General features: G+C 60.2%; 2 protein-coding genes across 2 annotated transcripts; one reads left to right on the top strand and one right to left on the bottom strand.

Moving 5' to 3' along the window:
• Positions 1-187: 187 nt before the first annotated feature.
• FASTK (Fas-activated serine/threonine kinase) lies at positions 188-4,067 on the top strand. Its single transcript, XM_008565970.1, has 10 exons — positions 188-202; positions 746-1,168; positions 1,678-1,857; positions 1,994-2,133; positions 2,615-2,828; positions 2,933-3,092; positions 3,306-3,397; positions 3,471-3,606; positions 3,680-3,794; positions 3,872-4,067. Exons 2-10 carry the CDS (start codon positions 766-768, stop codon positions 3,977-3,979), a joined length of 1,548 nt encoding a protein of 515 aa, XP_008564192.1. The 5' UTR covers positions 188-202; positions 746-765; the 3' UTR covers positions 3,980-4,067.
• Positions 4,068-4,271: 204 nt separating this feature from the next.
• On the bottom strand, positions 4,272-19,778 carry SLC4A2 (solute carrier family 4 (anion exchanger), member 2). The gene is made up of 23 exons (XM_008565971.1): positions 19,707-19,778; positions 17,517-17,630; positions 15,502-15,667; positions 15,102-15,343; positions 14,916-15,022; positions 12,882-13,114; positions 12,651-12,793; positions 11,138-11,318; positions 9,510-9,645; positions 9,243-9,408; positions 9,012-9,126; positions 8,666-8,850; positions 8,282-8,507; positions 7,971-8,186; positions 7,741-7,889; positions 7,440-7,634; positions 6,245-6,499; positions 6,048-6,137; positions 5,769-5,935; positions 5,147-5,400; positions 4,891-5,060; positions 4,495-4,668; positions 4,272-4,412 (listed from the first exon to the last, which is right to left on the bottom strand). The coding sequence occupies exons 2-23, from the start codon at positions 17,565-17,567 to the stop codon at positions 4,332-4,334; spliced, it is 3,702 nt and encodes a 1,233-aa protein (XP_008564193.1). The 5' UTR covers positions 17,568-17,630; positions 19,707-19,778; the 3' UTR covers positions 4,272-4,331.
• Between the last annotated feature and the right edge of the window lie 104 nt (positions 19,779-19,882).

Raw genomic sequence — 19,882 nt, forward strand, 5'->3', positions numbered from 1 at the left:
AGCGGCTGTGGCCACGGTCTCCTGGCGCCCCCGGGCCGGGGGGGGTGTGCGGGCCTCCCCGCACCGCCGACTCCTCGCCACTGCAAAGCTGCGCTCACGGGCCCCACGCAGCCTGCGAGGTGGGCGCTGCATTCTCATTTCGCGGGTGAGGAGACAGACTTAGGCACAGAGACGAAGCCACTTGTCCAAGGTCACGCAGCTGGTAAGTGGGAGCGCCCGGCATGGAACCCAGCAGAGCCTGGCTGCGGAGCCCGCGTTCCACCGTCCGTGCTGCCGCCGCCTCCTCCTGCGGGAGCGGGAAGTGGTCGGGAGGGCGCATCGCTGGGGCCCCCTGGGCTCCAGGCTGGGCGCGACCACTAACCTGGTAATGACCTCGGGCTTAACTTAAACCTGTCGCCGTTCTGGGCCTTGGTTTCTCCACCTGTGAAATGAGGTAATGACAGCCCTGCCTACTCCTTACGAGCGTGTAAAGAGCATCAGGGGAACTAATGCATGTAGAATTGCTTTGTAAACAGCGCTGCGCTGAGCACACTTTAGGATCGTGATTGTAGTTTCAAAGGAGTGCAAGGAGGCAGAGGGGCGGGTGGGGAAGCAGACCAGAGCAGTCACACAGGGTGAACTCGTAGGTCTGGGTTGCTCTGACCTCAGACAGACCCTTCGGGATGGGGAGTGAGGGAAGGAGTAGATGACAGGTCTTTCTCCCCTTTGGAGAAAACCTCACCTCCTTTTCTGGGCCGCCCCTTAGGTTCTCCATCACCCAACTCCATGCTTCGAATCCTGCTCTCTGCCCATGCCTCCCCTGCCCGGCTGTCTGGCCTGCTGCTGATCCCGCCAGTACAGCCCTGCTGTTTGGGGCCCAGCAAGTGGGGGAACCGGCCTCTTGGAGGAGGCCCCCAAGCAAGCCCTGTGCAAGGACTGCAGCGGCTTCTGGAACAGGCGAGGAGCCCTGGGGAGCTGCTTCGCTGGCTGGGCCAGAACCCCACCAAGGTGCGCGCCCACCATTACCCTGTGGCGCTTCGTCGTCTGGGCCAGCTCTTGGGGTCTTGGCCGCGGCCCCCTCCTGTGGAGCAGGCCACACTGCAAGACTTGAGTCAGCTCATCATCCGAAACTGTCCCTCCTTTGACATTCACACCATCCATGTGTGTCTGCACCTTGCAGTCTTACTTGGTGAGGAGGGGCTTGAGGAGGGCGTCTGTGGGTGGGTGTTAATGGAAGAATAGAGAAAGGGAATGGTGGAGGACCCAAGATCACGGACAGAGACTCAACGTCTCAGGCTTTTGCCCAGGCGTGGCACAGACAGGCACGCTCGCTGCTGCTCCTCTCTAGTATCTACAGCAGACATCATGAGTCAGACAGCATTTGCTCCAGCCTCGCTAGGGTGCCACCCCAGGTATTCCTTCTCATGTAGTGCCCTAGGAATCCACTACAGTTGGTCACAATTGCACGAGATGAGAGCCTATTTGTCATCTTTGCGTAAGGCTTTCCCCACAGACCATCCTGATACCTCACGTTCACATGATAGTTTGCATTTTTCTAGTGTTTCCACTTAAACTAGCACACCTTCCTGCTCAGGAAATGGAGAGGAAAAAAGGTGGAGAATTCACAACTAACCCCGTGAGTAGAACAGAGCAGCCCAGCTCTGTTACCAGGACTGCCTTTGACCCTCTCCCACTCAGGCTTTCCATCAGATGGGCCCCTGGTGTGTGCCCTGGAACAGGAGCGAAGGTTTCGCCTCCCTCCGAAGCCACCTCCCCCTCTGCAGCCTGTCCTCCGTGGTGGGCAAAGGTTGGAAGCTGCTCTGAGCTGTCCCCGTTTCCTGCGGTATCCACGGCAGCATCTGATCAGCAGCCTGGCAGGTGCTGGAGGGAGTTAAAGCCAAAGGGAGGGGGTCGGGCTGAGGAGAAGGAGACAAGTTGTCTGGGCTAGGTGACATCTAGACAACTGGAGGCCTGTCTGGCCTGATGGTCCAGCATGATAGGCTGTTCTTCACAGAGGCAAGGCCAGAGGAACTGACACCCCACGTGATGGTGCTCCTGGCCCAGCACCTGGCCCGGCACCGGTTGCGAGAGCCCCAGCTTCTAGAAGCCATTGCCCACTTCCTGGTGGCCCAGGAAGCACAGCTCAACAGCAAGGTGGGCTCACCTCCCACCCTCCCACGCTCCTCTGTGAGTCATCCTCGGCAACCTTTGCAGGCCCAGCCCCGGGCCAGCCTGACTGGCCTCTTCCTCCTGCAGCACACACGCCTGCTGCGTTCCAGAGCAGAGGGCTTGCTGGCGCCTTCTCCGTGGCTTGCCCCTCTCCCATGACCAGCGTGTGTGCCTGGAGCTCTGCAGTTTTTCAAAGCACTCTTAGCACTGCCCTAGCTTCACTGATCCCACTCCTCAAAGTCTTCAGGGCCAGATCCCACAGTGATGTCCCCTCTGTTTGTTCAGTGATTAGTCAGTCACGTGTGGCTCAAGACACTGCTTATGCTGTTGAACTTGTGGAGTGTAGGTTGGGGGTACAGGGAGTGTACTGCCTTTGAGGGCAACACTCCCCTAAGGTTCAGACTGTAGTGGACCTTATACTGGAGACCTATTTCGTGCCTGGTAATGAACTGCTCTTCCTCCGCAGGTGGTACAGAAGTTGGTCCTGCCCTTTGGGCGGCTAAACTACCTGCCTCTGGAACAGCAGTTTATGCCCTGCCTTGAGAGGATCTTGGCTCGGGAAGCAGGGGTGGCACCCCTGGCCACAGTCAACATCTTGATGTCACTGTGCCAGCTGCGGTGCCTGCCCTTAAGAGCCCTGCACTTTGTCTTTTCCCCGGGTTTCATCAACCACATCAGTGGTACGCAGACAGGATGGCTGGCTGGGGGCCCCAAGGGCCAGAGGGCAGGGGAGAGCAGGGTAGGGTCTGCAGCCTGGTGTGCCCCAGTCCCTGCCTCCCCACAGGCACCCCTCACTCTCTGATTGTGCGTCGCTACCTCTCCCTGCTCGATACGGCCGTGGAGCTGGAGCTCCCAGGATATCGGGGTCCTCGCCTTCCCCGAAGGCAGCAAGTTCCCATCTTCCCCCAGCCACTCATCACCGACCGTGCCCGCTGCAAGTACAGGTGGATGGGGCCACTTGGGGCAAGGGAGGGGACCAGCCCAGGAGAAACACAGTAGAAAAGCTGGAAGGACTGTGACTGTCCAAACTGATGCACTCTTAGCAGTCAAAAAGCAGGCCCTGAGGCAGCAAAGCGGTTTGCCCAGGGTGGTGCTAGACCCAGGTAGACTGGGATGAGACTCCAGAGCCTTCCCACCATCTGTGTCTTTCCCCTCAGTCACAAGGACATAGTAGCTGAGGGGCTGCGCCAGCTGCTCGGGGAGGAGAAATACCGCCAAGACCTGACTGTGCCTCCAGGCTACTGCACAGGTGAGCTCCGGGTGGGCGGCAGGCCCGGAGCCCAGCCTCAGCTAAGGCCACCGGCCCTTTCTCTCCTCTCCAGACTTCCTGCTATGTGTCAGCAGCTCTGGTGCTGTGCTTCCCGTGAGGACCCAGGACCCCTTCCTACCATACCCACCAAGGTCCTGCCCGCAGGGCCACGCTGCCTCTAACCCCACTACCCGCGACCCTGCCCAAAGGTAAGGGAAGCAGGGTGGGGACGCCTCGGCCACTTTGGCCCAGCATCCTGAGCCACACCTGCTCCCTCTCCAGAGTGGTGCTGATGCTGCGTGAGCGCTGGCATTTCTGCCGCGACGGCAGGGTGCTGCTGGGCTCCCGGGCCCTGAGGGAGCGGCACCTGGGCCTGATGGGCTACCAGCTCCTGCCGGTGAGAGCCGCCCCGCCCCACCCACACGTCTGTCCTCACTCCCGGCCCGCAGCTAACCCGCTGCCCTCTCCCTGCAGCTGCCCTTTGAGGAACTGGAGTCCCAGAGAGGCCTGCCCCAGCTCAAGAGCTACCTGAGGCAGAAGCTCCAGGCCTTGGGCCTCCGCTGGGGGCCTGAAGGGGGGTGAGGGTCCATGGCCCCCCTGTGGGGGGCGGACAATTTGCACTTTGGCTCCCTATGTTTTGGCTTTTCATTAAAGTCCTTTTCCTTCCCCATGGCAAGTCTCATTTCTGCGACAGGGCGCGGGGTTGGGATCCCCATTTCTTTCCATCCATGCCCCCCATACAGAGACAAAAGGCCGGAGATAGGTGGGGCCAAAGCACTTTACTGCATGGGGGGCGGGGGGACTTTAAATTATTCACTTAAATAAAAAACAAGGACGGAGAGGGCGGGGGTAGGGGAGCCCCATCCCACCAAGCCCAAGCCCTGTTCCCTCTGTCCATCAGCCCTTGGCTGTCCCGGCAGGAGGCAGGCGGCGGCTACACGGGCATGGGCATCTCATTGTACTCGTCCACGCCCTCCCGCTCGTCAAACACCGGCTCGGCCTCGTTGGCGTCCAGCTGTGGGAGGGAGGGAGGGCAGGGTGGGCTCCAGCAGCACCGCGGGGAGGGGCCGGGGGGCTGGGGCGGGGGGAGTCCTTACGCATTTCATCTCTCGCTCGGTGAAGATGCGGGTGAGCACCACCATGCGGAGCGGCACCGTGAGGATGAGGATGAAGGGGAAGGCCAGGGAGGCGGCTGTGGACATGACGGCCCACAGCAGGGCCAGGCAGAGCAGCTGCAGGGCCGTGAACAGATGCATCCGGAGGGTCCGAACCTGGGGTGGGCGGAGACCCGGTGAGCCCAGGCTTGCACCCCAGCCTGCCATGTCCACAGGGTGTGAGGGCCCTCATCCCCCTCTGTTATACAGAGCCTGGTCGGTCTGTACAGAGAGACAGTAAAGAGGGCTGGCCAAAGTGGGTAGATGGGAGTGGAGTTGGAGGGTGACCCACGTGGACCAGGATGGGCAGAGGATGGGCCCCTTCCAAGCGGGGCTCACCTTCTTGACATAGGTGACGTCTGGGTGGTGTTTGGGTGGCATGAGCAGCAGGTGCAGCCGCTCATAGAACTGGATCCCATTAAGGGAGGTAACTCCCATGTACAGGAAAATTCCAAAGAGCACGGCCAGGGGGATCTGCCGGAGCAGATCCCCGATAACGATGGAGAGGCCTGGGGGAGAAAGGAGAAACAGTAGGCCCAGGGCTGCCTGGGCCCGGGGTCCTTGCTGGGAAGGGTGGGGGCAAGAGGCAGCATACCCACTAACAGAGCCACCAGCAGCCCTGTCACCCGCTGCTCCTTGACCTCCTGAATCTTGGGCTTGTCCCCAGGTGCCACAGCTTTGCTCATGACTGTCAGCGCGTTGGCGTGAGTGACGGAGCGGACGGTGGCAGCAGCCAACCAGGGCAGGCCAAAGAGGGCACAGATGCCGCCCATGGCCACGATGAGCAGTAGGTCCAGGTGGAAGCCAGAGCCCTTCTGCAGCATACGCTCCTTCTTGGAGATGATCAGCCTGAGAGCAGGGGGAGGAGCTGGCGGGGGCCCAGGAGGCACCACTCAGAACGCCCCAGCCATTCCCTCCTCTTGCTTTTAGAACCTGGTGGTCCCCATCCACTCTGCCAGGCCTAGGATTCCATCCTGGAGCTGAACCTGCGCCCTCAGCCCTTACCCTCTGGGACAGCTCCCAGCAAGCACTGCCAGGCCAGCCTGTCCGTCCCAGCATCGTCAGTGGGACCTTCTGCTGCCTGCAAAATAAACTCCAGCAGCCAGCCTGACATTCGGGGTCCACCGAGGTCCCTGAGCTGCCTCACCCACCGCAACTGTGCTTCCCAAGCTGCGCACCCGCCTGGCCTGCTCTGGCCCTCAGCTGGGAGCACTCACGTGGTGATCTGCGTCTCCATAAAGATGAGGATGAAGACCAGGATGGCGGGCAGCAGGCTGGCCACCATCATCCACACAGGGAAGGGGCTCTTCTCCCCCAGTGGGTTGATGACCCAGCCCCGCTTCTCTGGGGCTGTCACTGAGAACCCACTGGGCACGCTCAGCTTCTGCAGGGCAGAGGCGGTGTGGGGGCAGCTGGTCAACATGGAGGGCAGGCTTGGGTGGGGGATGCAGACAAACTCCCGGCCGCCCCCCACTGCTGTGTGGGCAGCATCTCACCTGGGTGTAGGTGTCCTGGATACTGTAATCCACAAGCACCATGATGAGGATGGCAATGGGCACCCCAAAGTCCCCGATCACCCGCCGGATCTGAGAGGGTAAGCAACATGCTCAGAGGCCTCTGCCCCCTGTACCCCCTTACTTCCTAGTCACCCCCACCCACCCTTCACCCGCCGCCAGCCTTAAGGTCCACGTACCCGGCCAGGGAAGAACCGGCTGTTCTTAAATTTGCGCAGGAAGAAGGCGATGAAGAAGGTGCCGGCCATGAGCACCAGCGACAGCAGGGCTGTGTTGGGCTGGCCCTGGGGCCTGCCCTGCCCAGGCTGCCTGGCCACGCTACTGCTGCCTGGCCCCAGCGTGGCTCCTGCCCCATCCCATGTCGCGTTCTCACCCCCATCTGCCTCGGAGCTATTGGAGACCGAACAGCCATGGAGAGGGTGCTCCTGGAAGATCTGGGGAGAGGAGGGCCACAAAGGACCCTGTCAGCTGGACCCAAGAGATGATTCCTGGGGCTCAGCTGTGTGCTGTGGGGGAGGGGCGGGCCTGCCTTCAAGGAACCTGTCTCCTTGGATTACAAGAAAGGCCCAGGCTGGCCGGTTAGCTCAGCTGGTTAGAGTAGGGTGTCAGTAACAGTAAGGTCCAGGGTTCGATCCTCATACTGGCCAGCTGCCAAAAAAAAGAGAACGGCCCAGAGAACCAGTGGTGGGCACTGGGACATGCATGGGACTGAGAGAGGGCCAAGCAGCTGGTTTAGTCAGGAAGGCCGGGGAGTGTGGCACCAGCCAGGCCTGAGGGGAGGCTCCAGAGGTCTGAAGGAAGAGGACATGAGCACAGAGGACTGGGGGGTGGCCGGTCTCGTGCCTTTCCCACACGTGTCTGATGCCCAGACCCTGTCTGTGTGTGTCACCTCTGGAGCCTTTCCCTTTCTACACTCCTAGATTGTTTGACATCTTGGCAAAAGCATGTGCTATCTTTGTAATTAAAGATATGTGAGTTTGGGCCGGCCCGTGGCTCACTCGGTAGAGTGCGGTGCTGATAACACCAAGGCCGCGGGTTCGGATCCTATATAGGGATGGCTGGTTCGCTCACTGGCTGAGCATGGTGCTGACAACACCAAGCCAAGGGTTGAGATCCCCTTACCGGTCATCTTTTAAAAAAAAAAAAAAAAAAAAGATATGTGAGTTTGTGAAAGATTGATCAGAAGCTCTGGAGAGTATGTCAGTGATAGGGAGGCTGGGGCAGGGGCAAGAGAAAGGATAAGCCCCAGCTCTGGAGGCTCCGTGGACAGCAAGCCCAGGAGCTCCAGACCAGCCTGGCCTCAAATCCACAAAGAACCAAGACACAGGACAGGACTTAACGGCTCCCTCCGGCCCAGCTCTCGGCAGGAATCACCTTAATCAGTTTGTAGAAGGTCTCGTAGATAAAGATGAGCGAGATGAGGAAGGCAAAGATCTCCTGGGTGAAGCGGGAGACGAAGCGGACCAGGAAGCTCCCCTCCAGGGCCACCATGAGCAGGGCCAGGAACACCAGCCAGAAGCCGATCCACACACGGCCCACCAGGTACTCCAGGTGGTTGCTGCTACAGAACTGGGGGGTGGGGCAGGGGCAGTCAGGTCCAGCCCTCTGGGGGTGACTGGGGGAGGTGTCTAGGGAAGAGGAGGGGCAGCTGCAGCTGGGCAGGAAGAGCCCTCACCGAGAAGAAGGCCTCCTCGAAGACCAGCAGGGGCCCTGAGAAGCCGATCACCAGCAGCGGCTGAGCACCCAGCAGGCAGAAGACCACGCCCTGGAGGGCCGTGGACATGATCAGCTCTGACACCCCTATCAGGTCCTGCGTCTTCTCTCCTGGGGGCGCAGGAAGCAGCTCAAGAGCTGGTGGCCAAGGCCCTGTGCAGCCTCCAGCCCCCACCTGAAGCCTTTCCTTACCCAGTAGCCCCCCGAAGGTAATGGCAGGAGACAGGGCGGCGAAGTAGATGAAGATAACAGCAGCCAGGCACTGGGGATCGAGTGCATCGCGGAAGTCACTCAGGTAGTGGGGATAGCGGCGCCGCACGTCACGGATCAGCCCCCCGAAGGGCCTGCCCGTCCGCCGAAGGGGATCGTCTTCAGCTGCACCTGCCACCTCTACCATCTGCAGGAGCGCTGCAACCCAGGCCTCCGTCAGGGTGCCCCCAGGCCTGCCCACCCCCCTCCTCCAGGCAGCCCCATCCTGGCCCTGCGTCTGCACTGGCCCGTACCCTTATCCTGGGCAGACTTGGGCTCCAGCCCAGCCCCTGTGGGCAACAGCCGGCCCTGCTCCTCCCGCTTCTTGAGCATCTGGCGCTGGAAGTGGGCGACGGAACGCAGCAGCTCCTCGCCCTGCACTTCTGAGGGCGGCAGCACCACACTGCAGTCCAGGAAGGCATTGATGGCGGTCAGCAGGTCATCCCGCTCGTCTGCCAGGTACGCTGCCTCGTGGAATTGCTGCCAAAGCAGTACCAGGATTGGGGAGGGCACAAGAAGGGGCCGAGGGCATGCAGCTGGGGCTGGGCAACACTGGCGGTCAGGGGGACTTGTGTGGGGCCGAGGGTGGCCCAGGGTGGGCTCCGGAGAACAGGGCCCAGATGAGGAGGGGAACTGACCTTGTCAGACATGAGGGTAGAGATGGAGCGGCCGATCTCATGGTAGTCCATGTTGGCGCTGCTCGGGCCCAGCAGCAGGAAGAGGAAGCGCACAGGCACGGGCACCTCCAGCACTGCGTCCAGCTCCACGGCCTCCCGCAGCCGCACGAAGGCCATGGTGGGGCGGGAGAGGAACTCCACGCAGCCTAGGGGCATAAGGCCATGTGCACAAGAGCAGGGTGGCAGGACCACCTTCCAGCCCCCAGCCCAGGGGGCAGCACTGAGGCAGGGCCTGGGAGACTCCATGTGGCCCTGCCCTAAGGCCCCACTGCTGAGACCCCCTGCCTCTAAGACTCGCCCCACATACCCACAAGGACCACTGTAGCCTCAGCGTTCTCAGGGATCTTCTCCAACAGCTTCAGCTCGTGCTTGGACTTGGAGCGAGTGATGCCAGCCGACGGGGCTGGAGGCGACAGCTCACGCTGGGGGACACAGGAGAACGGAGGTCAGCTCAGCCAGGCGCCTCCTGCTGCATGCTCACATGGGCCTTGCTCCCAGCCCTGCAGCCAGCCCCAGGGAGGGCCCATTCTCCCCTCACCTCTCGCTCCACTTCCAGCCGGGTCTCAGGAACACCTCCAATGAGAGGCTCGGTGACGTGGGGGTCGCTCTCGGCCCCCTGGCTGTGGTGATGACCCAGTAGGGAGCCCAGAGAGCCGGCAGAGATGTTGCGGGGGAAGGAGAAGTCCTTCTCATCACTTGGGTGGCTGGAGGGCAGAGGGCAGTGAAGTTAGGGAGGGTCGGTGACAGTGGCCCAGGACAGGTGGGCAGGATGAAGCGTGATCCCCCTCCTCCTGCAGGGTCTCACCTGTGTTTCAGCAGCAGAGCCCGCAGCACGTTGGCTCTGTCCTCGGCCTTGATCTGGTCAGAGATGACCATCTGCTCCACCACCTGGTGGGCCACCCCAGGCAGGGTCTGCTGGTCCAGGTCCAAGAGCACAGCCCCTGGAATAAAGACAGTGTGAGGATTCCTCATCCCCAGGCCGAGAAACAATGGTGGGGGGTGGAATGGGAGGGAGATCTGGGGACAGATGGGGGCAGCCAGGGTGTGATCGAGGGGACGGAGCATTGGCCTACAGATCAGGTCTCAGGTCTGCTGCTGAAGCCCAGGACACATCGCCTCTCTGACCTATTTCTCCCTACCCCACATCTCCCAGGAATGTCGTAAGTCAGTCTCACCAGAGACCAGCAAACCTCAGTTATCAGAGAGGCCATCCAGGCCAAACCCTGCCAGACGCCCCTCCAGGGAGCAGGCAGCCTCCTCTGGGATGCTCCAGGCCACCCACTTTCTCTTTGCTCCTAGAAAATTCTCCCTCTCAGTGAGCCAAGTGCTATCTCCCTCTGATATTCACTCTAGGGTCCTACTTCTACCCTCTAGAATGTGACACAGCTGGTCTGTGGCCTTGTCCATATGGCGGACCTCGAGCCATTCGAAGACGCCCCTCCACCCCAGGCTTCTCACTTCCTCTTCACTTGCGCATGCCAAGGGCTACTCGCTGGGCGCTTCTAGACCTCTCTCCACCATTTCACATAGAAATGAAAGTCTCTTCTAAAGTCACCAGTTCAAGGCCGGCCCGTGGCTCACTCGGTAGAGTGCGGTGCTGATAACACCAAGGCCACGGGTTCGGATCCTATACAGGGATGGCCGGTTTGCTCACTGGCTGAGCGTGGTGCTGACAACACCAAGCCAAGGGTTGAGATCCCCTTACCGGTCATCTTTTAAAAATAAATAAATAAATAAAGTCACCAGTTCATTTATCTGGCATGGTCAAGTTTCAGGAACAAAAAACTGAAGGATAACAGAACCAAAGTCCCCCCAGCAGCCATCGCAGACAGTACAAAGCCTGGGGAGAAAATCCTCGCACTTTGGCACTTTACCCAAAGTGCCCAAGCCTCACTCACGACCTACTCACTCTTAGTTTGGAAGCGATTCTAACAGGCGTCTCAGTCCTTAGCTGCCTAGAAACAGGCCTTCCAACAACAAGTGGGAATGATTACCCAATGGGAAGGAGGAAACAAGCAAACAGCAGAAACACCAGACACAGGGCTGGACAGTCCTGCATCTGTGGCCATTCAGTGAAATCTACATAGCCCTACACATCAGATCACACGTCCCAGAATTTCTAATGCCAGGAATTTCAGAAAGCTTTCCATCAACATGGTCTAAAAACATTTTAGCTTCATTTAGCTGAAAATACCACCTAGAGAAGCTGCTTGCTGAAAATGCCAGATACGAGATAGCAGTGTCAATCCTGCCCTGCAGTCACCCAACAAAAGAGTCCAAAGAATGGCAGTCTGCGTGACACCAGGGAGACGAGGTGGTATCACACACTGCGTGACTCGAGATAAACGAGGGGCTATTTGGCCAGGGGGTCCTCAGAGAACGGGCCTAGGAGCCGGGAGTTCCCTGGGCGGGGGTCCGGGCAGCTCAGGTTACCATGGGCCAGGGTCCGGCGCAGCTCCAGGAGACTGCGGAAGGAGAGGGAGGCCACGTGAGGCTTCCCCCAGCGCTCCGTCTCCTCCTCCACGTCCTCCTCGAATTTGATCCAGCGGGCTGTCTCCCGCCACTGAGGCTCTTGGTTTTTGTCCAGCAGCAACTCATTCAGCTCCACGAACACCTTGGGGCAAGATGAGAAGACACTGTGATACAGAGCCAGAGGCGATCCAAGGTGGGTCTCAGGGATAAATGGCATTGGGAGGGGGCAAGTGGCCCTGGACAGCACAGTGGGCAGCGCACAGGCTTGCAGGTCTCACAGCCCAGGTGGGAACTCGGATGAGTGACTAACCCACCCAAGACTCAGTTTTTCTTCTCTGTGAAATAGGAGTAATAATGCCCACCTTGGGCTGGCAGGTTAGTTTGTTTAGAGAGTAGTCTTACAACACCAAGGTCACAGGTTTGTATCCCTGTATCTGCCAGCCACCAAAAAAAATAAATAATAATGCCCACCTCCAAGGGCTGGTGTGAGGATTTAAAAAAAAAAAGCATAGAAAATGCTCTGGGCTGGCAGTTAGCTCACTTGGGAGAGCGTCGTGCTGATAACGCCAAGGTCAAGGGTTCAGATCCCCATACCGGCCAGTTTAGCAGGCGATATGACTCCTTGTCAGTAATCAGTGCTGGATAGACATCACTATACACACAAGAAAACAATGGGATTTTGTACGGTTCTGTTTGTATGCATTCAAGAACTGGCAAAGTGGTTGCAAGTGACAGAAGAGTGGTCACTTCTGAAGGACACTGACTGGGCGGGACATGAAGGAACTTTCTGTGTGGGGGAAATGGGCTCTATGTAGGCAGTGGTTATCCACCTGGGCGTTGCAGGTGCAACAAGTCATTGAGCTGGATACTTAACAAAAGCAAAATTTACTCTGTGTCTATTATACCTCAATAAAATGGTTTAAAAAAATACCTTGAGTCAGAGTTGAGGACCAGAGCCCTGGAACCTAAGGTGGGCAGAGCCACCAAGTAACTAAGTGACCTTGGCCAAGTCGCAGCACCTGATTTGTGGCTGAAGCCTGTGGTCATTTTCACAGGTTGCTGGGAGGATCAGATGAGTACAGAGGTGACTGGGCTGTGAAAGATGAAGTGCGGTGCGACACATGGACACCTCTAGCCCAGAGGGCCCCTTTGTTCAAGCCAGAAAAGGCATCTCTTCCTCAAACACCTCACTGCCATCCTTCAGAAAATGGTCATGATATTCAAATCATGTCTCAGATGTGAATTATAATCACAATATGCAAATCAACAACGTCTAAGATGTCGATCTTAATCACAATGCCCAAATCCCCAAGCTCTGAGTTGTGTACGTCACACTCTTATGCAGTGTGCAACCTTCACGACCATAGATGGCAACCCTGGTGCTTGAGATGATTGATGTCTGAGAGGTAGGGGAAGGCGCAGGGGAGAAGAAGGATGGGGAGATGATGGAAGAGCACGCAGCAGAGCACGGTACCTCGTGGGGCTTGTGGGCAGCCCGGGGTCGGGCCCGAGGCGTGGGGCCAGGCTCCCGCCCTTCCCGGCTGCTCTGCACGGACCCTTTGGCATTCTTCCGCACCAAGTGCCGCCGCACCCCAGGAACGTCCTCAAACCGGTGACCTATGGAGGGGTAGAGGCCCAGGGTCAGGCTTTCTTTTTCTCTTACTCCTCCCACAGCAGTGGGCTTGGCCCAGGCCCCAGCACTCACTCTTCATGAGGTCCAGGTCGGCTGTGGCCAGTGTCTGAGCCTCGCTCTCATCCGTGGGGACACGGGGCAGCAGTGCTTGCTCAGCCCCCGTCATGCTCCCAATGCGCCTCCTCTCCTGAAGGTTGTAGCTGCGATGTCCAGGCTGGGTTTTGGTCAGGGGGCGTCCCGAAGCACCCCCGTCGTCCCCCCCTGCTGTGCCGCTGGCCACGGCCGCTACCTCTTCCACTAGGGCTCTGGACAGAGAGAGCAGCTGTGAGCCTGAGAAAGACGGCCTCCTTCCCCACAACCAGCACCCGTGCAGGGGGAACCTGGGAAGGGGACACATAAGAGCCCACACCCCCCTAGCTCCCACTCTTGGGAGGTGCGGATGTTGGAAGAAGGAGGATTCTGGAAGCAGACTGCCAGCCCTGAAATCCTAGCTCTCCCCTTTCCTGGCTGTGCAGCCCCAAACGGTCATCCCAAGGCCCCTCTGAGCATAAACTCCTCAGCAGAATGGGGCTGAAGCCAGCCTCCCGTGGTGCCCAGAGAGGTGGAATTTTTTTTTTTTTTTTTTTTTGGTCTTTTTGTCTTTTTTCCGTGTCCGGCAACGGATCGCAACCCTCAGTGTTGCCCCCGTACCGGACCAGGGGACCGGCAACGGGATTGCAAGCCTCGGTGTTGCTCCCGCGCCTCGCTCAGCCAGTGAGCGGGAGCCGGTCTGTATGTGGGATCCGAACCCTCAGACGGGAGCGCCGCCGCGCTTCCCAAGCGGCGCACTATCCAGTGCGCCACCGGGCCGGCCCGAGAGGTGGAATTTTGCAAAAGTACCAGAGCGGGGCCTGGCTCATAATGGGAGCTCATGAACGTTCCTTCACGTTAGTTAGCATTCACTCCCATGCCCTCCGTCCCTCCCAGGCACACCCCTAACCACAGGACACAAGAGGTTCCCAGGGCCCCATGTTTCTAACCAAGTGGGGCTTTGAAACTACAAACTTCCCTGTGCTGTGCTCGTGAAGAGGGCATGAAGGCCTCATGCTTAACAGACTCCACCTTCTGCTCCTCTGCCCACTCTTTCTCTGCTGACGCCAGTGCCTTCTGGCCCCTTCCATCTATCCTGACCATCTCCTGACCTCACCAACCTCCACAGCTCCAAGCCCACATCCCCTCCCAAGACCAGAGCCGTCCACCACCAGGCTTTCCCGGCCTCCACCCACCTTCAGAGCCTCGCTCTGCTGGCACCCTTTCCCATTAATGCCAGCCTTTCTCGGAAGCCCCTGCCTCCTCCCAGCCACCTGGCAGCCCGTGGGCTCCCTGTCACTGGGCCCAGCACCCTCTGCACGGCCTGTGCCCCAGTGAGCCTTGTATGCCCCAGAGGGGACAGCATGCCCTTCACTTCCTGCGGCCCTTCATGCTGCCTGGCACCCAGAAAGCAACAGGTCTGTGATAGTAGTACCTTGAGACCTAGCTCAAAGTCATTTCTTCCAGGAAGACTTGTCTGACTAGTGCCCCCAAACTCCAATCGCCTGCTGGTACTGCCACTCTGCCCAAACCTGGCCACCAGATGTAGTGACAATGTTCCTGCCATTTCATGTGCCAACATTTGGAATCCAACCAGGGTGGACTGGCAGCTCCCCAAGAATGAGAGGGGTCTCCTATGCCTCCCAAACCCTGGGGTTCCCAGTGGGTGCTAGGAGGTCACCAGTCCAATCCCTGAGACAGTGCTTAACCCTGCTCCCCCTGACCCCACGGGCAGGGGGCAGCTCAGACTGTGCATCTGTCTCATGCCAGGCTAAACCACACTTAGAACCTTCATTCACGTCATGCTTTAATCCCTGACACCACCCAGGGAAAAAGGTTCTGTTATGCTTGGTTTGCAGACAAGGCACCTGGGGCTCAAGGAGCTTAAGTTACTTGCCCAAACGGCTAGGCCAGGGCAGGACTGGGACTTGAACCCAGTGGGTGACGGCGAGGCTCATGCTTTCCTCCCATATCACCTCTATGCCCTAGCAAGGCTGGCATCTGTTTGGGGGCACTTGTTGACTGGAATGCACTTACCCTTTGGTGGCCCGGGGAGCCGCTTCCTGGTGGGACAGCAGTGCAGGTGGAGAAGGGCTGGTCCTCTCTACCTTCCGGTCAGTGCCTTCATCCTCCTGGAGAAAGAACTGCAACAGGGAACCATGTGGGCAGGGGAGGCCAGGCCAGGCCCTGAGGACAACCCCCAGGAGTCCGTGTCCCGCTCACCTGCACCGAAGAGGGTGTGGTGGCAGGGGACGGCTGTGTGAGGACACGGGCCCCCTCCACCTCGCTGGTCTCATCCTCATCTTCCTCCCCCTCTTCAATGGTGGGGGTTTCTCCTGTAGGGGAGGCTCCAGGGCGCTTTCGGGGCTTCCGTCCAGGGCCCTGAGGTGCCTTGCGGCGGCGGGCATCGGGAGGCAAGTGAGTGGACAGTGGATGATGGATGTGGTGGGAGGACTGGCGGTGGTCTGCAGGGAGGAGGGGGCTTGGTCGCGACAGGCACAGTGTCCCTCCCCTGCCATTGTGGTCCCCAACCCTGGCCCCTCCCACTAAGACCCTAGCCCTTACTTTGCTGGACCATCGCGCCTGAGCCCCTGCCTCCCCCTTCCCCTGCCTGCCCCCTTACACTCAAAGTCTTCCTCCCCATAGCTGCGGCCTGGCTCCTCCCCTCCGCGAGACCCAGCCTCCTGCAGGATCTCTTCAAACCGCTCCACGCCCAGGGTACGGTGAAGCTCATCTTCCTCCTGCTCAGGGAACCCTGGTGTCCCAGGACCCAAGCTCTCTGGCTCTGGCTGTGAGGGAAAAGGGGGTAGAGAGAACCCACAAGGGTTCACTGAGAATTGTACCCCAAAGCCCCACTCCCCCCAGTGCAGGAGACCTAGTACCCCACGCTGGCTGTCCCCTCTAATGCCAGAGACCCAGTATCTGCCCTCCATAGTGTGCCCTCTAATGCCAGGGACCCGGTACCACCCCAGCAACCTGTCCCCTTTAATGCCAGAGACTCGGTAACCCCCCGTGCCCCACAGCCTGTCTCCTGGGTTCCGAGCTGTCTGAACCCTGGCTGTGCAGTCAGTTCTGGTCAGTTCTAGGGTAGATAGAAAGGTCAACCCTGGAAGTCTCAGCAGAATTCCTGTGTGTCCAGCCTGTCTGCAGCACGGAGGGAGGATGTGTGAACTGGGCAGTTCACATGGCAGACAGTGAAGAAACTCCTTTTGGCTGGAGGACAACTGCGGAGCCCAAAAAGTAACTTCTGGAGGTGCCCATGCTAACTGACCTGGGAGCATGTCTGAGTTAAGCAAACCCAGCCCACCAGACCCAGAATGTACGCACGGAATGCATGCACTGCACCTCACCGGGGAGCCTCACCCACCGCGGAGCCTCACTCACCACAGCAGCACCCCTGCCGAGCCCAGCCAGACACCAAGCTCCCAAGCCCTGCCCCTCACCCCACCCCACTCCCCAACCTGAGTCATCCTGCGGGAGTGGAGCAGCGGCCAGCGCGGGGCAGAGACTGCGGTGCTTGCGAGAGCTCAGCCTAGCTAAACAGCTGCTGCCTCTGCTGCCTGGCGGGGCAGCCTTGGTCCAGCCCCCCACCCACCCCCTGCTGGTGTCAGTTCCAGGCACCGCCAAATATTTGCTCAAGAGCTTCTGGACCTGAAGGGCATCGGGACCTCCAAGGGCGGGGGTATGCAGCCCCCTCCAAGGCGGTGCCAGCAGCTAGAGAAAGGAAGAGCAAGAGGAGGAGGGCCAGGACGAAGGGCGGGCCTTGGGGAGACACCGAGCGGGGACGGGAGCAGCGGGCACTGGCCAGCAAGCTGGCTACAAGAAAATGCGAAGGTCAAGGGGCTGCCTTCTCCCCTCAGTGAGGTCGATTCTTGCCCAGCCCATCTCAGCAGCTTAAACCAGCTCCCCCAGGTGCTTGGACCCCCCAGGCGCTCAGCCCCATTCCCACCAACGGCAGCCCTGGGAGGAAGGAGGCGGGCAGTGAGCACAGGGAGCTAGCCGGGGAGGGGGTGGGGGTCACAGACCCCTCGCACCTGAGGCCACAAGAAGAAGTCCATGGCGGAAGAGGTGAACCCAGGAAGGAGGGGGAGGGGACTGGCCCGCGCCCATTCCTAGTCACGTGCCCTGCTGGTCCAAAGTGACCAATAACAGGACTGACTGTGGCGCCAGGGGTTAATCATTAGACTCCTCAGGAAAATCTGGAGGGGGCCATGTGAGCTGGTGGCCACGTGTGGGCTGGGAGGGCTGGGCCTTGGTGGCACGTGGGGACGGGGGCGGGGCCTCCGGGGGCTAGCAAGTGCTGCCCAGAACTTCTGTGTGCAGCTGCAGCAGCAGCAGACCTCCACCTCTAGGGCTAGGTCAGAGGGGGTTGTTGGGTTAGAAACACAGGGTCCCCAAAGATCCTCTCCTGCTGAGACTAAACTACCTCAGGAAACAGCGACTCCCTCCCAGAACTGGAAACCGCCTGACACCCCCACTAACCATCCCGGCCATCAAGCAAAGTCAGGGTTCAGATGGCATCAAAGGCTCTTCTCCCGGCCTTCTATACACACCTACATGCACACACACCTGGTGGTTGGCATGGCCAGAGCACCGGTGGCTAGGGGAGGGCAGGGGGACCCAGTGGGCAACACTCACCGTGTGGAAAGAGTCTGCGCCCGAGGCGGGGCACCCAGGGGCGCTGCTCATGGCCAAATCTTAGCCCTTTTCGCTGTCACTGCGGCTTTCAGGGCAACAAGGCGGAGGCATAACCTGGGTGGGCAAGAGGACCAATTGCCATCTGAGAGCCAGCCAGGTGAGCAGGCACCCAGCCCTGGGAGGGAAGGGGCCCGGCCGCCTGCCACTCCGGGCTTGTCACTGCTCAGGATCCTCCTCAACTACGAAGGACCTAGAGTGGCCCTTAGAGGCAGCAAGAGCAAAGAGGACAGATATTTATAGTTAGAAAAGAGAAGAACAAAGAGAGACAGAGGAGAGAACCCAGTGCAGGGAGGCAAAAGAGCCAACCAAGAAACCACGCAGACTGAGGAGGAGCAGGAGGTGGGGGAGGAAGGAGTCAAGGCCTAGACCTGAGTGCAGCCACAGGAACAGGGAGGGAGCGACAAAGAGCAAGCAAAGGAGGGGAGTGAAGGCCCAGACAGAAACAGGAACCGAGCTGGAGGCGGCGGAGGTGGGTCCAGACCAGAGAGGGGTGTGGTGGAGAGAGGAGAAGCCTGTGGAGCTGGAGCGCAGGCAGGAAGAGGGAGAGAAAGAACTCTGGAGAGCCCAAAGCGCAAGCAAGGGAGCTGTCCCCAGGGAGCGGGCACCCTCTGCGTGGGTCTCCCTGGGTGAAGGGCAGGAGCCCAACTCCACTCAGTGGGAGGGAGGAAGGGACAGTCGGTGGGCACAGGCTGGGCAGAGCTTTATAATGGGGGAGGGGCACGTGATGGCTGGGAAGGGGTGGGCACAGAAACCCTGAGGTTCTGCCCCTGAGGGCAGTCCGGATCCCTCCCTTCCCTAGCCTGGGGCCAGGAAAATCTGAGTGGCAGGGCTGCCTCCCTCCTGACTGTGACTGTAGGAAGTCTGGGGAGGACACCATGTATTGTGGGGGTGGGGGGAGCAGAAGAGGAGCTGCAGGGAGGGAATCTCATCAGTGCAAACTGCGGTATCCATTCCTCGTGGGGAGAGCATGGGGCGCACCCAAGGTTCTCCGAAGGTAACAACACCGAAGCTCCCCAGTGTGCTGTTGGAGAGTCAGGGTTGCCCAACTTTGGGCTAACTTGGGGGTAAGACAGGTCAGCGTGGGGTCAAACATAGGTTGGGGGTCAGCCCAGGGTGGAGAGCCTGGCCGACACATTCCTAGCAAGCTCTCCAATTCAGCTGGTGCTGTCCTCAGCAGGCCACCAGCCAGGGCGCTTGGAGGGGGAGCATGGTGTGGGAGGGGTGTGGGGAGAGTCTGTCCTAAGCACCTGTCTTAAGCACTCCCACCTCCAGGCTGTGCCCTCTGTGTGCTCCTCCGCCCTCCCCTCCTCCCTTTACCCACCCCCATCCCTCCCCCGCCGTCCCAGAACACAAAGCAGCCTCTGTCCAAAGCATCCGTGCCGATAATCCGGGTGGGGGCACATTCCGGAGACCAGCCCCGACCGGCCCGGAGGATTAGCATCTCTCCCCCTCCCCAAGGGATTAGCACCCCAGACCCCCACTTGAGCATTAACCACTCCCCAAGTGAATTCCTACATTCCACAGCGCTTCAACGTGGGGCTGGAGGGGCGAGGACTAAGGATAAAGCGGACCTCGCATTTCAGGGAGCGCCGCCCCCCACACTCAGCACGGAGCTCCCCAGCCAGACACACGGGCCCCCGGGAGGCAGGTCCAGCTCTCCGGGCTCGTCTTTCCCATCCCCACCCAGCGGCCCCCTCTTCAGCCTGACCCCCTGTCCCGACCTGACCCGACATCCCCTTTCTCGGCTCCGCCTCCCAAGCCGGAGATGGGGGTGGGGGCCCCACGCAGCCCCCAGGCTGGGCGCCCTGGAAGGGACCGAGGGACAGTGTCGGGGGGTCGCAGGGGAGGGGGGCCGTCTGGAGCCCGCCCAGGACTGGGCCGGCCGGCGGCGCCTCCCCGAGAGTGGCAGGGGCGCGGTCCCCACTTTAGGGAACTCTAACGAGCGGACCCCGGAGTCCCCGCTTCCGACCGGCACTCCGTCTGCCCCCGCATCCTTGTCCCCGAGACCTCGGCTCCCCGCGCCCCAGTCCCCGCCCTTTCCTCCCCTTCCACCGAGTCCCGCCCGCTCCTTCGCCCTCCCTTCCTCCCTCGGCCGCCCCGGGCCTCCCCCGCCGCCAGCTCTCCGCTTACCCGCTTGCTCTGGACTCGGTGCCCCGGGGGTCTCGGGGTCTCTCCCGGCCCTCCGGCGCCCTCGTGCGCTCCCGACGACTCCCTTCTGCCCACCCCGGGGCGCGTCCCCGCCGCTCCCAACTTCTCCCAACTCAACTTTCCCCCGCGCCGCGGGCAGCCCAGCCCCCTGCGTGCGC

The sequence above is a fragment of the Galeopterus variegatus genome, unplaced genomic scaffold (genome assembly GCF_000696425.1).
Source record: "Galeopterus variegatus unplaced genomic scaffold, G_variegatus-3.0.2 Scaffold216, whole genome shotgun sequence".
NCBI lineage: Eukaryota > Metazoa > Chordata > Mammalia > Dermoptera > Cynocephalidae > Galeopterus > Galeopterus variegatus.

Bases quoted from the DNA above. Each gene is read 5' to 3' on its own strand.
- FASTK (XM_008565970.1), top strand. From the start codon at position 766: ATGCTTCGAATCCTGCTCTCTGCCCATGCCTCCCCTGCCCGGCTGTCT. The intron at 2,829-2,932 runs GTACGCAGACAG...GCCTCCCCACAG, and splicing joins TTTCATCAACCACATCAGTG to GCACCCCTCACTCTCTGATT. The intron at 3,093-3,305 runs GTGGATGGGGCC...CTTTCCCCTCAG, and splicing joins CGTGCCCGCTGCAAGTACAG to TCACAAGGACATAGTAGCTG.
- SLC4A2 (XM_008565971.1), bottom strand. From the start codon at position 17,567: ATGAGCAGCGCCCCTGGGTGCCCCGCCTCGGGCGCAGACTCTTTCCAC. The intron at 15,668-17,516 runs GTGAGTGTTGCC...TTTCCCTCACAG, and splicing joins GCGCAGACTCTTTCCACACG to CCAGAGCCAGAGAGCTTGGG. The intron at 7,635-7,740 runs GTGAGGGCTCTT...CCCACCCCCCAG, and splicing joins TCGAGGAGGCCTTCTTCTCG to TTCTGTAGCAGCAACCACCT.